Raw genomic sequence first — 14,511 nt, forward strand, 5'->3', positions numbered from 1 at the left:
GCTAAAGATGACCAGGTCCTGTCCACCGGCTCTATTCTCATTGGCCCAGGCCCTCCAGAGAGGCCTGAGTTTTTGGTCCCACTTCTGAATTGCTGAGGAAGGTATGGATTGAGTTGGGACCCATGCTGACACAGTGGCTGTGGCCGGGGTACAAAGTCATGTTGTTACACAGTTGTCCAGTAAGGCTTTGTGTCATTTCCACCCCCTTTCTCTGCTTCGGCTGTGCTGCAGTTTAGCATGCTGGAAGGACTGTTGCGTTTGGAGTTGGACTGGCCTGGAGTTTGAACCCTAGCCCTGACGCTTTACTACCTTAGAAGTCTTTTTTTTTTTTTTTTTTAAAGATTTTATTTATTTATTTGACAGAGAGAAATCACAAGTAGACGGAGAGGCAGGCAGAGAGAGAGAGGAAAGGAAGCAGGCTCCCCGCTGAGCAGAGAGCCCGATGCGGGACTCGATCCCAGGATCCCGAGATCATGACCCGAGCCGAAGGCAGCGGCTTAACCCACTGAGCCACCCAGGCGCCCTACCTTAGAAGTCTTGATCAACATTCTTCTCTTTATTTTTTTAAGTCAACATTCTTAATGAATTCTAGGCTCTCTTTCTTCATCTGTAAGTTGGAGCTAGTATTACCTTACTTCAATAGATAGTACTTTAGAGGGAGGTACTGTGTTCTAGTGTGTGCTTGGAGGGTAAAGACCTATCAAAGTTCAACTTAGCAATTTGTCTTACTAGCTTGGTGACCTTTGGCAAATCAGATCCCGAGCTTGTTTTCTCATCTATAAATGCAGGCAATAGTTGCCCCCCTCACAGTGTTTTTTAAGGCCCAAAGCCCCATGTGAAACTGCCTTGTGACTGTAATATCTTTACGTATGTATGAATCAAAAGAAAATAAATACCAGGAGGGGCAATATTTCCTTGTGAGATTATTCCATTAGGGTTTAGTGTATTTCTATGGTAACCTGATAGATGTTTCTCAAAATACCTTGTAGCTTTAGATTATTAATTGATTTATGATGCAGTGGGCAGTGGTCTAAGTATTTTCAGCTTTCCATTTCAGTCTCAGCTTCCACGTAAGCTCTAACCTGATTAACAATTTAAAATTTACTTTCATATTCACAAAAAATAATGTTCTTTGTAGAAAATTTAAGCAGCCTTAAAAACATTCCTAAACCTTTTTCTCTGAAATAACTGTTTCCTCGATTTAATTCAAACAAGTAATTCATGTTCATGAAGTAAATTAGCAATGACATAAAATTAAACAAGCCAAGAAAGAATCCTCTGAAATTCCATCATGTGGAGATAACCACTACCTTAAATTTAGTAACTTTTCGTATTCTTTTTGATGGTGTATGCTTGCCTTGCATACTTTAAAGGAATGTTTTGATGTTCAAGTTGTTGTGAAAAGATGATACATCTCAGGAAATGGACATATTGCTGGTTTTTTTTTTTTTAAGATTTTTATTTATTTATTTGACAGAGAGAGAGATCACAAATAGGCAGAGAGACAGAGAGAGAGATGAGGAGAAGCAGGCTCCCTGCTGAGCAGAGAGCCCTATGCGGGACTCGATCCCAGGCCCCTGGGATCATGACATGAGCCGAAGGCAGAGGCTTAACCCACTGAGCCACTCAGGTGCCCCAATATTGCTGTTTTTTTTAACTTTTTTTTGTATGAGTGATTATATGAGTAAAAACCAGTATTTGCCTTTTTTTTTTTCTTTTAAAGATTTTATTTATTTATTTGACAGAGGGAGATCACAAATAGGCAGAGAGGCAGGTAGAGAGAGAGGAAGGGAAGCAGGCTCCCTGTTGAGCAGAGAGCCCGATGCGGGGCTCGATCCCAGGACCCTGGGATCATGACCTGAGCCGAAGGCAGAGGCTTTAATCCACTGAGCCACTCAGGCACCCCAGTATTTGCCTTTTCTAATCCTGTGAAGAAATAGCCTTTCCTCCTTAACGCAGAAGTCAAAGTTGTATTTTTTTCGAGTGATCTGAAGAGTGAATGATTTATATGGACAGTTTTATTTGTCAGGAATAATTACATGTTTTCAGAAATATCAGTGGCTAATGGTGGGTAACGTTGAAGGGAAGGCCTTAAACCTTTACTGGTTATTTCTTCCTTGGGAGGGGTAGAAGGAAGGAAGTCCCTTCTTTGCCTTTACATAGAGAAGTTAAAGACTGGGGAATAATGTGGATTATAGAAATATTTAGTGGAAACGAAATGAATAAATTTATTTTTAGTAGGCTTTTTTCCTGCATGAATGTAAAAATTGACATAAGCTAAACTGGAAGTTGTTTTTAGTTCTGGGATTGAAGATTTTTTTTTTTTTGAGACTGAGATTTGTTTTTTTAAGATTTTCTTATTTTAGAGAGACCGTGTGCTCATACGGTGGGTTTGGAGGGCAGAAGGAGAGGGTGAGAAGAGAATCTTAAGCAGTCTCCAGACCCAGCGCCGAGCCCAATACGGGGATCATCTCATGGCCCTGAGATCATGACTTGAGCTGAAATCAACCAATTCAGCCACCTAGGTGCCCCTGAGACTAAATTAAAAACAAAACAAAACAAACAAACTTTATTTTTTTTTAGAGCAGGTTTAGGTTTACGACAAAATTAAGAAGGCACAGAGAGATTTCCTGTGTAATCCTCTGCTTCACTCCCTGTCCTCCCCCTGTCCTGTTCTCCCCCTCCCCCAGCCAAAAGCTTGGCTTCCTCCATCAGCGTCACTCACCAGCATGGTACATTTTTAATCAAGGATAAACCACATTGACACATAACCACCTGAAGTCCGTACTTTATATTACAGTTCACTCTTGGTATTCTGTATTGTATGGGTTTGGACACATATCCCTCATTATAATATCATACAGAGTATTTTCACTGCCGGAAATATCCTGTGTTCTCCTGCTATTCGTCCCTCCTTCCCCATTCCTTCCTGGCAACCACTGATCTTTTTACTGTCTCCATAGTTATGCCTTTTTTAGAGTATTATATAGCTGGAGTCAAAAAGTATATAGCCTTTTCAGATTGGCCTCTTTCACCTAGTAATGTGCCCTTAAGGTTCCTGCATGTTTTTTCATGACTTGAAAACTCATTTCTGTTTGGCACTGAAAAATATTTGTTGTTTGTATTTATCCATTCACCTAGTGTGAAGGACATCTTGTTGCTTCCAAGTGTTGGCACTTAGGAATAAAGCTGCAGAAACATCCCTGTCCAGGTCTTTGTGTGGGCATAAGATTTCAACTCCTTTGCGTAAATAGCAAGGAGTGCAGTTGATGGATCATATGGTGAGACTCCAGTTTTGTAGGGAACCTCCAAACTGTCTTTTAAAGTGACTATATTGCATTCCCATCAATCAGTAAATGTTCGTGTTTTTGTCCTTCCGTATTCTTTAAGGTTCCTTTTAAGCTTTAAAATTCTGTGCTTTAAATTTCTTTATCCCTGAAACCTGGCTTCTTTCAAGAGATTTTTGTAAAAAAAAAAAAGAAATGTATTTTTACTGAAGAATATTTGAAAAGTACATGAAAGTATAAAGAAGAAAAATCTCTGATATATTTTCTTACCCCTTTTATGTAGTTGTATCTAAAACAAAATTAGTATGGTGTATGTATTTGTTTTAAAAATAATGAAAGTTTCAAGTATGAAGAAAGTTTAGAGATTAATCTTAGAAATATTTATGTATGTCCTACCCATCTTTGTCAAATCTTTATTTACATTTTTTGCTGTTAGCAAAACATCTTTTATTTAAGAAATAAATATTAGAGACACAGTTCAAGCTTGCTGTGTTACCCATTACAATTTTCCTTTCATTCTCTTTTTGTCTCTTTCCTTTTCCTCCTCCTCCTCTCTTCCCTTCTAGCCCGCAGGCGCTCATCCCTGTGAAGTATATATGTCAGATGCACCATATAGATGTTGCATTTATAAACCTGACCTAGGTAGACTCAAACTGTACACATCCTTCTGCACTTGCTTTCGTTGATCTTGGGTTCTTAGATATTGTCATGTTGGTCCTATGACATTTAACTCTGGTTTATTTTCACTGTCATAGGACTCTGCCACAATTTCTCTACCCATTTTCCTGTTGATTGACATTTAGATTGTTTCCACATTTTTGCTTTTACCGACCCTGTGTGTGTGATCGGTTTCTTACAGGGGTTCCTTGTGCTTGTCTTTGCCTAGGAGAGTTTTTCTCCAGGACAGGGTTATGCAAAGTGTGGTCTAAGGAAGGGAGAATGAGTTTTTGCACATAGGGAACTGAGGAAGAATGTAAATTAACTATCATTGTTAGTTTATTTGACATTTCTTATCTCAGTGAGACTTTGTCCACGGAGGGAAGAGTGTTCCTTATCTTTTTCTGACGGGGCCAGTTTGCAGCTGGATTACTTTGAATGGCACAGCTTTAGGGTATGTTACCCTGGTGTAGAATTGCTCAAGATTTGTTTTCAGAGATTTTATCAGTGTATGCCCTATCAGCAGTGAACTTAATCAAGTACCTCTTGGTTTGTTTCCCGTCTTTGCCAACAGTTGGTAGTTAGATTTGCAAAGTTTTTTTTTTTTAAATAAAAAAAAAAAAAGATATTTATTTGACAGAGAGATCACAAGTAGGCAGAGAGACAGGCAGAGAGAGAAGGGAAGTAGGCTCCCCCCGCAGCAGAGAGCCCGATGTGGGGCTTGATCCGAGAACCCTGAGATCATGATGTGAGCTGAAGGCAGAGGTTAACCCACCGAGCCACTCAGGCGTCCCTGCAAAGTTTTTCTGATGCGAAGGGGATGCTCTCTTATTTTATTGTATTAATTTTGCGTATTCCTGATCACTGTGATTGAGCATCTTTTTTTTTTTTTTTTTTTAAATTTTATTTATTTGACAGACAGAGGTCACAAGTAGGCAGAGAGGCAGGCAGAGAGGGGAAGGGAAGCAGGCTCCCTGCTGAGCAGAGAGCCCATGCGGGGCTGCATTCCAGGACCCTGGGATCATGACTAGAGCCAAAGGCAGAGACTTTAGCCCACTGAGCCACCCGGGCACCCCGAGAATCTTTTTATGTGGGTGTCATTTCTGAATTGTTTTCTTTTATCCTTTTTTTCTGTAAAAAATTGGGATTAATTTGCTTTTTCCTGATTTGCAGGAATGTTTAAAGTATTCTGTATTCAAGTCCTTTTCATTTAAAACCATTGTTGCTATTTATAACTAACCTTTTTATTTTATGGTGTGTTTCGCAATATTTTAAAATCCTAACCCGTTAGTCTTTTATGTTTTGTGCCTGCATTTTAATTTTCTCTTCTCAGTTTTACTTTAAAATCTTTAAAATTCTACTTTTTACATGTCATTAATCTACCTGGAGTTTTAAGGAATTTTTAGGTATTTCTTTTCTATATGGGTAAACCGTTTTTTTCCAGTTTTCATTGACTAGTTTGTTTTTTTCTTTCCCTAGTTCTTCTGACCCCATACTCCGTTTTCCTCCTATTTTTGTATGCTGCCCATCATTTCCTTTTTTGGATTCTCCTTCCTTTATCCTTAAATGCTGCCGTCTTGGGCACTCTGTCTCTGGCTTTCTGGTACTTCAGCATACAACTAGCATATACAAGTGCTGCCGACCTGTGCCACATCCTCGCCCCTTCCTTCTTCACTCTGTCGATCCATGACCACCAAGCCCTGACACAGGGTGGGGTTTCAGTAACTTCTCTATCATTAGAGATGATATGATCTCCTTAGGGAAGTTAGTGCTGCATAGTGGAGGTTAGGAGAGTTCTGGGCCTTGAAGGAGGACAGAATTTAGATGAGCAGGGAGAAGGAGGAAGGGGAAGTTGCAACTTGACACATTTCCTATTAGCTCGGATTCACAGTGGTGAGCTTTCTCTAGTGTCATTTTTTGACCTTTGATTTTTGTACATTGTTCCATTTTGTCTTAACTACCTCTTGAATGAGACAAAGTCACATGATCTTTTGGTGATGCTCTCAAACAGGGCTCCCTGTGTCTGATGTAGTATGTGTAGCGTAGTGCTGTATAGAAACTACGATCATTGTTGCAGACAGTGGCACAGCGTAGGCAAGGTTTTTTAGACTGAAGGTCAGAAGACCCCATTCTAGTTCTTGCCCTGCTGCTTATTACCTCTGTGAACTTAGGTGAGTTCCTAAAACCCACTGTGTTTTTTATGTTGAACAGTCTTTCAGTCCTCTCCAACTGTGATTTCAATAGAAGTCTTTCTTTGTAGTACAGGTTTCAAAATAAGTTTTTTTCTTGGGTGGTAGTTTCATGGATGTTTGTAATGATTCATGAAACTGCACACTTCCATTTTGTGCATTTTTGTAAATGTTTTATTTCACAATAAAAAAGATTTAAAAAACCCTCAAAAGACTATGTTTCTTACATCCATGTGCCCCCCCCCCCAATTCCAACTAGATTAAAGGCTTGAATGCAGAAAGCAGAATCATAACAGCAGGAAGAGAACCTAGATAAATATATGTGGCAGGGGTCTCCAAGGCCACCCCCAGTTTCAGTGAGTTGTTAGGAGAATTCACAGGATTCCGCATATATTTGTACTCATGTCTAAGATGTATTACAGAGAAAGGACAAAAAGCAAAATCAGTTAAGGGGAAAGGCATGTGGAGCAAAGTCCGTAGCAAACCAGGTCCAGGCTTCCAAGAGTCCTCTCCCAGTAGAGTCACACAGGATGTGCTTAATCCCTCCAGCAATGAGTTGTGACAATATGTGGGACATGTTGTCTACCAAAGATGCTCAGTAGAGACTCAGTGCTAAGGGCTTTTTTTTTTTTTTAAAGATTTTATTTATTTATTTGACAGAGGTCACAGGTAGGCAGAGAGGCAGGCAGAGAGAGAGAGAGAGGAGGAAGCAGGCTCCCTGAGATCATGACCCGAGCTGAAGGCAGCAGCTTAACCCACTGAGCCACCCAGGCACCCGAAGGCTTTTTTTTTTTTAAAGATTTTATTTATTTATTTGACAGAGCACAAGTAGCAGAAAGGCAGGCAGAGAGGAAGGAAGCAGGCTCCCTGCTGAGCAGAGAGCCTGATGTGGGGCTCGATCCCAGGACCTCGGGATCATGACCGGAGCTGAAGGCAGACGCTTAACTGACTGAGCCACCCAGGTGCCCCATGTGCTGAGGGCTTTTAATCAATCCTGGTGGTGTTGACATCTTCTGCCTAACACGCACCACAATTCCAGATTCTGAGAAGGAAAGCAGGTGTTCAGCATAAACTAAACCATTTGTTTGTACAAAGGGTTTAGGCCCAGTGAGCCATTCTTAGCAGTCCTGGTAGTGGGGGGAATCTCTCCTGAAACCCATTTCCAGATGCCAGCCAAGGGCCAGCCTGGCAGGCCAGTGTTTCTAAGGATAGCTGTCTTGGGCCTGCTGTGTTAACTCTTTTCTATACTATTTTTTGTAATCTCAGAGTGAGAAAGGCATTTCTAAGCATGACTAGAAACTCTGAAGCCATAAAAGGAAGGAAGGGTAAATTTATATTTTAAAAACTTAGATATGAAATGAAAATCTAGAAAGTAGAATCACAGGCATGCTAGGAAAAAAGTATTTATGATGTGTGGGAGAATAGGGGGAGATTTTTTCCCCAATATATAAAAGCTTTTGTAAGTCAGCAACTCAAAGGAATAATGAGTAATTTGCTGAAGAAGATATTTCAAAGGACCAATAAATATTTGGGAAGATATTTCACCTCAGTGATAAAATAGGTATAAAGTCAGACAACAGGGGCGCCTGGGTGGCTCAGTGGGTTAAGCCACTGCCCTCGGCTCATGTCATGATCTCAGGGTCCTGGGATCCAGTCCTGCATCGGGCTCCCTGCTCGGCGAGGAGCCTGCTTCCCTCTCTCTCTCTCTGCCTGCCTCTCTGTCTACTGTGATCTCTCTCTGTCAAATAAATAAATAAAATCTTTAAAAAAAAAAGAAAAAGTCAGACAACAGTGTGATCCCTTTCCATCTCTCAGTTCAGCTAAGATTGATTACTTAAAATCTTTATTAAATTGATTACTCAGTGTAGGAGTGGGTGTGGGAAAATTGCTAGTTGTGACATTGATGGTAGTATAAATTAGCCCAGACTTTTTATTTATTTTTATTTTTTAAAAGATTTTATTTATTCATTTGACAGAGATCACAAGTAGGCAGAGAGGCGGGGGGGGGGGCGAGGGAGAGGGGGAGCAGACTCCCCGCTGATCAGGGAGCCAGATGTGGGGCTCCACCCCAGGACCCTGGGATCATGACCTTAGCTGAAGGCAGAGGCTTAACCTACTGAGCTACTCAGGCACCCCAGCACAGACTTTTTAAATTAAGTTTTTAATTTTAACTCCAGTATAGTTAACATACAGTGTTATGTTAATTTCAAGTGTACAATATAGTGACCCAACACTTCATACATTATTAAGTATTTTCCCAAAATCTATTAAACTTGGGACACGCAGTCAAGGAACTTTGACTCAGCAGTTCCATTTCTAGGGCTTCAGCTTACAGAAACCCATACCAGTGCACAGATGCATGGATAAAGTTGTTCTTTGAAGCATCGTTTGTGATACTATAAAACTGGTAATAACACAAATAAAGGGTTAGTTAAATATATTATACTATTCTATAGACAAAGTCTCTCTGTGGCCATTATCAATTAGATTTTTATTTAGTGCTATGGAAAGATATTTAAGATTTTATATGTAACCAAACGTTTTTTGAGTGTTCTTCATTTGGTATTTAAAACCTGATCTGAGTGGATATGTGGTTCTTTATAATATTTGATTATCCCACTTAGTGTGACTGCCCATATGTTTTATTACAGAAATATGAATGTATTTGATTACAGGTACTGCTCTAGAACCCATTGGGTAGATAGGGTTATTTGAAATACGCAGTATATATACTATATTATCATTCTTAAATCTAAAAAGTTCTGAGACCTATATGCTTCAAAGGTAAAGGACTTGTATGAATCAAAAGGAAAAAGAAAGGCAAACTGTAAAATACTATATGTCATATTTCAGTTTTTAGGTTAAAATATGTTAGTTTTATGAACCAGAAGTAATAGCTCAGAATATAGCCTCCACATTTAACAGTGATTGTCTGAGGTTACGGCAATGTCTCTTTCTCATAAGTGAAAATAATTGGATATGAGTTTGTATGCAGTGAATAATGTCGTAGTTGTGGAGAGGATGGAACCCTGAAGTAGTGTTTGTCGTATCTCAGATACTGTGTGATGACCTGGAGGATTTCACTTCCTACACGAAAAACTCAGTCTGTGTGAAAGATGGATTTGAGTTTTGGATTCCTTTTGAATTTTCAGAACTTTTGGCTGCAGCCCTCCTTGTTTCTGAATAGACAGACACTTTGGGGGTCCTGGGCCTAATTTGCCTTTGTCACTTTTGTGAGGTTGTTTCCTGGCTTAGGTTAAGGGCACAGAGTTCAGAACTTTTTTAAAAAAGATTTGTTTATTTGAGAGAGAGCACGAGCATGAGCCCGGGGGCAGGGATGGGGGAAGCAGAGGGAGAAGCAGGTTCTCTGCTGAGCAGGGAGCCCAACGTGGTCCTTTATGCCAGGACCCTGACTGAGACATGAGTTGAAGGCAGACGCTTAATTGGCTAAGCCACCCAGGTGTCCACAGCAGATTCTTACTGTGCCTCTAAAAATTGGATTCAGAGACCGTACTCTTGCTAAATCTTTACTTTTTATTTTGTTAGTTTTTTTTTTTTTTTTTTTTTTTTTTAAGATTTTATTTATTTATTTACAAAGAGAGAGATCACAAGTAGGCAGAGAGGCAGGCAGAGAGAGAGAGAGAGGAGGAAGCAGGCTCCCTGCTGAGCAGAGAGCCGGATGCGGGACTCGATCCCAGGACTCTGAGATCATGACCTGAGCCGAAGGCAGTGGCTTAACCCACTGAGCCACCCAGGCACCCTATTTTGTTAGCTTTAACAGGTTGATAAATTTACTACTTGATTATATCAGCACTTATTTACATTTGTTCTAATAAAGCTTGAATGTGATTAATTACCTTTATTTAAAGTACATTGTGTACGAAAGATGGCATAAGAGTGTTACACTGCTGCTCCTCAAAGGCTGTAGGAGGGTTGACTCTTCCTCTGGCACACTTGGCCTGTTTGGGAGGGGTCCCACATAAGGTTTGGTGCCCTTTTGCCATTCCCGTAGTTCCATCATAAATAATTTTATTGCATTGAGGATGCTACATTTTCTTTCCTAGTGAGGGAGAGAAGAAAGTTTAGGCACTATGGTGGGGAAACATAAGAAGAAACTGAACAGTTGTACAAAAAAAATGAAAGAGGCCAATATCACTTGGTTGTTTAAATCTTGGTACAGATTCTCTAGATCAGTTTGTTATAAATTCAACTTTCTGCCTTCTTCCCCAGAACAATTCTCCATCGTTTCTCTAGGTAAAATCCGTGGACAGTTTTTGCTGCCCTGAGATCTGTGAGGCACTAGGGCCGAGCCTCCTGGAACTGGCACAAATATTGTGGACTGATTTCACAGCCACTGTATAGAAGCATCTGGTCTGCTGATCTCACAGCCATCCTGCCTGCCTTCCCTCCTTCCTTCTTCCTTACTCTTTTCTTCTTCCTTTATTATCATCTTAAAATTTAAACTTTGAGGCTTTATTTGGATTTCACCACTTTTTCCCATTAATGTCCTCTTTCTCTTCCGGGATCTGACCTAGGGCACCACACTGCACTTAGTTGTCTTCCTCTCATTTCTGGTCTGTGACAGTGTCTTAGTCTTTCCCCGTGTTTCACTGTCTTGAAAGTTTTGAGGGCACCTGGGTGGCTCAGATGGTTAAGCGTCTGCCTTTGGCTCAGGTCATGATCCTGGGATCTGGGATCGAGTCCCGCATCGGGCTCCCTGCTCTGTCGGGAGCCTGCTTCTCCTTCTGCCTCTCTCTGTTTCTCATGAATAAATAAATAAAATCTTAAAAAAAAAAAAAAAAAAAAAGGAAGTCTTGAGCGGTACTGGCTGGGTGTCCCATAGAAGTTCTTCCAGTTTGGGTTTTTCTAGTTGTTTTACTGATAATTAGATTGGGGGGGGCGGTCTGGGGCTTTTCAAAGAACACCGCAGAGGTGCAGTGCCCTTGTCACATCAGGGATCATGATAGCCATGTGACATCAGTCATGGTGGTAACTTTCATCACTTGGTAAAGATAGTATTTATCAAGCATCTCCACTGTAGCATTAACATTTTCCTTTTTCTATTCTTTGGAAGCAACTCAGTAAACCTAGTCCACCTTCTCAGACAGGGTGGAGGCAGAAATGAAGTTGTACCTCCTGCAGGGGGAGGTATCTACAGGTAACACTTAGAATTCTTTCAGAAGAAAGAGGTTTCTTTTCCCCCATTGAATTTAATCATTTAGTAATTTATTTACATCAGCATGGATTCATGTAGATTAATTTTTATACTCTGGGTTATAATCCAGTACTGTTCTGTTTATTTTGTTCCTCAAATTATTCACGTTGTCCATGTTGGAACTCTTATGGGGGTCTCCTGGAGACCTTCAACATGTTACAGGCCCCATTTTCTTTTTAGCATTACAAGATGCTTCAGGTTCATCTTGCTTTTTCACTGCTCCAGCCCCAGAATCTGTCATTTTTTTCAAGGAGCCTGGTTCCTCTTTTTGGCGAATGATAATCTAAAAACCAAGATTTGGGTTCAGGGTATGCTTGTTGCTACCAAAATGTCTTACCTCTGTATTCTGTGTGTGTGTGTCTTTAAAAAATTATGGAAAATACCAAGCATACACAAAAGAGCAAATTCTCTGTATCTGTTATGCTGCTTGAGCAGTTAATCAATTAGTGGCCAATACTGGTTTCATTTATATGGCCTCTCCCCATTCCTCATCCCTCTGCCCCGATTAGTATTTTTTATAAGGACCCAAATGAGACTATTACCTTATTTATATTAAAAAAAATTGTATGTATTTAAGAGGTACAGTGTGATGATTTGATATATACATACATGTGGAATGATTACTGTAGTCAAGCTAATTAACATATCTTCTCATATAGTCATCTTGTGTGTGTGTGTGTGTGTGTGTGTGTGTGTGTTGTGAGAGCATCTGAAATTTACTCTCTAGCAAATTTCCAGTACACCCTTGGTTATTTTAAGTGAATCCCTGTAACTATTACTTCACCTGTGGGTATTTCAGTCTTGATCTCTAAAAAATAAAGACTCTTTTAAATAAAATTTTACATTGAGGTATAATAAAGTATGAAAGTAGAGAGCTTGATGAGTTTTTACAAGATATATATCCCTGCAACCATCACCTAGAACAAGATACAGACATTTCTAGCCTGCCTAGAAGTCTCCTCAATCATCAGGGATAACTTTTCTAAGAACCTTTAAAAACAAACATAAACCACAATACCATTATTACACCTAAGAAATGAACAGTATTTCCTTAAAATCAAATATTTTGAGCAGTGGTAAATGGTAGGTTTCCCCGTCACAACCCCTCCCCTCCTCCCCCTCCCTCCCCTCTCTTCCCCTCCCTTCCCTTCCCTGTCCTTCTGTTGGACTGGTCTGGCTACTTGTTCTGTACTTTGTCACAGTCTGGGTTTTGCTGGGAGCATCACGGTGGTGCTGTGTAACATGTATCTCTCATGGAGGCTCTCTTGGTTGAAACCGGTCTCTCTCATCCTGGTTAGGTAATCCCACCACAGTAGTGGGCAGTGGTTCTGTCCGTGGAGAACCTTCATCAGTAAGGCGGCTTCACCAAATAGATACTGTCCTCGGTGTCGGATTAAAGTTCTCCTTCCCTCCACTAGCTAGATCTAGAAGAGTTCTTCAGAATTTTTGTATTCTTTTCAGTATGCAAACCCTTTAGAAGAAAGGGATAACTGTATGTAGGAGAGAATTTTGATATTCTTGGCTTTGTTTTCTTCTCTTTTGGGGGTTAAATGACCAGGACAGTTGCAAGAAAGTGTAATTAGGTAGTAAGCCTTTTTTAGTGTTGTTTCCTAGTATATCAGTCCTCTGCATACAGGGCTAGTTGTGGCTAATCATGATTGAATGATCTGCAGTACAGAAAAAAGGTTAAACCATAAAAATATTTAGTTTTGGTTGTGTTTGATATGTTAAGTTCTTCTTTTTTTCTTCTTATATTATAGATCAGCTTGAACGGGTCTTTTTACGACTTGGCCATGCTGAAACAGATGAACAATTACAGAATATTATATCTAAATTCCTTCCTCCTGTTTTGCTCAAGCTGTCCAGCACCCAAGAAGGAGTACGCAAAAAGGTAAGCATGTTCGGACAGTTGGGGGGATTAAATGGTGAGTAAATGGGTATATATTATGAAGTGAGTTTCCTGTTCTCACCATTGAAATCTAGGTTCATGATCTCATTTTGGGCTTTCAAAATGGAGAGTAAGTCTGGGACCAGCTTACATGATTTAAAAGTAGCTTTTCTATGCTTAGCACAGCTGCATTTAGTACCAACTGTACACTTGGCATAAGTTCCAGATGATACAATTGAGATAATCATTCTGAATATGTAGAGGCTTGATCTAAAATCCATGCCCTTGATTCCGATATGAAAGTGAGGTGGTAATGGGGCAAAAATATTCTTTAACAATGGCTGACTATGAATACAACTTTTATGAAGATGAAGCAAAATAATTTTTTAAAAAAGCAAGATACTGTACAGCTCCCGTTGTGGAAAGTACTGTCACCAAAAGTTGGGTAACTATCACATCAAGATTCTTTTTTTAAGATTTTATTTTTATTTTTGTTCATTTATTTTTAATTTTTCAAGTTTTTATTTAAATTCCAGTTTGTTAACATACAGTGTAATATTATTTTCAGGTGTAGCATTTTTTTTATTATTATGTTCAGTTAGCCAGCATGTAGTACATCATTAGTTTTTGATGTAATCTTCAATGATCATTATTTATTTGAAAGAGAGAGCAAGAGAGAGAAAGCATGAACTGGCGAGAGGAGGGGCAGAGGAAGAGGGACAAGCGGACTCCCTGATGAGGAGGGAGGGCTCAATCCCAGGACCCTGGGATCGGTGACCTGAACCCAAGGTGCAAATGCTTTACTGATTGAGCCACCCAGGTGTGCCAAGATTTTCTTTTTCTTTCTTTTTTTTTTTTTTAAGATTTTATTTTTAAGTAATCTCTACACCATTGGTGGGGTTTGAACTCACAACCCTGACAAGAGTTGCTTGCTCTACTGACTGAGCCATCCAAGGTGCCCCTCAAGATTTTCATTTTTAACCTAAATGTTCTGCAGGGAGCATTTGCTCCCTTCATTTTTTAAAGTAGTTCCTTAGTCTTCTGGTGTATTTATACTAGACCTTCAGGTCTTAGAGCTGTCATCAGATTTCATTGCTTGGGCTACTCTGATTGATTGGCAATGGATCCTTGGAGGTCTGCCCTGAGAGGGATTCTGAGGCCCAGTTTTGGTTCACTGGACAAAGAGTCTCTTTAAGAATGTCTGTTATGTTTGCGGGAAGAGCCCGGTCATTCTCATCAGGTATTTGACAGGTATTTGACAAGTATCCTGCCTTG

At 40.0% G+C, this 14,511-nt stretch overlaps 1 protein-coding gene across 4 annotated transcripts in view; it reads left to right on the top strand.

Moving 5' to 3' along the window:
• The window catches only part of ECPAS (Ecm29 proteasome adaptor and scaffold), a 97,654-nt gene that overhangs the window by 12,301 nt on the left and 70,842 nt on the right, over positions 1-14,511 (top strand). For all 4 annotated transcript variants that reach the window (XM_059411081.1, XM_059411080.1, XM_059411082.1 and 1 more), the window contains one exon: positions 13,109-13,239. In XM_059411081.1, the coding sequence (XP_059267064.1) occupies positions 13,109-13,239 (131 nt within the window). The remainder of the gene's footprint in view (positions 1-13,108; positions 13,240-14,511) is intronic.

Source organism: Mustela nigripes, chromosome 9, assembly GCF_022355385.1.
Source record: "Mustela nigripes isolate SB6536 chromosome 9, MUSNIG.SB6536, whole genome shotgun sequence".
NCBI classification, from domain to species: Eukaryota; Metazoa; Chordata; class Mammalia; order Carnivora; family Mustelidae; genus Mustela; species Mustela nigripes.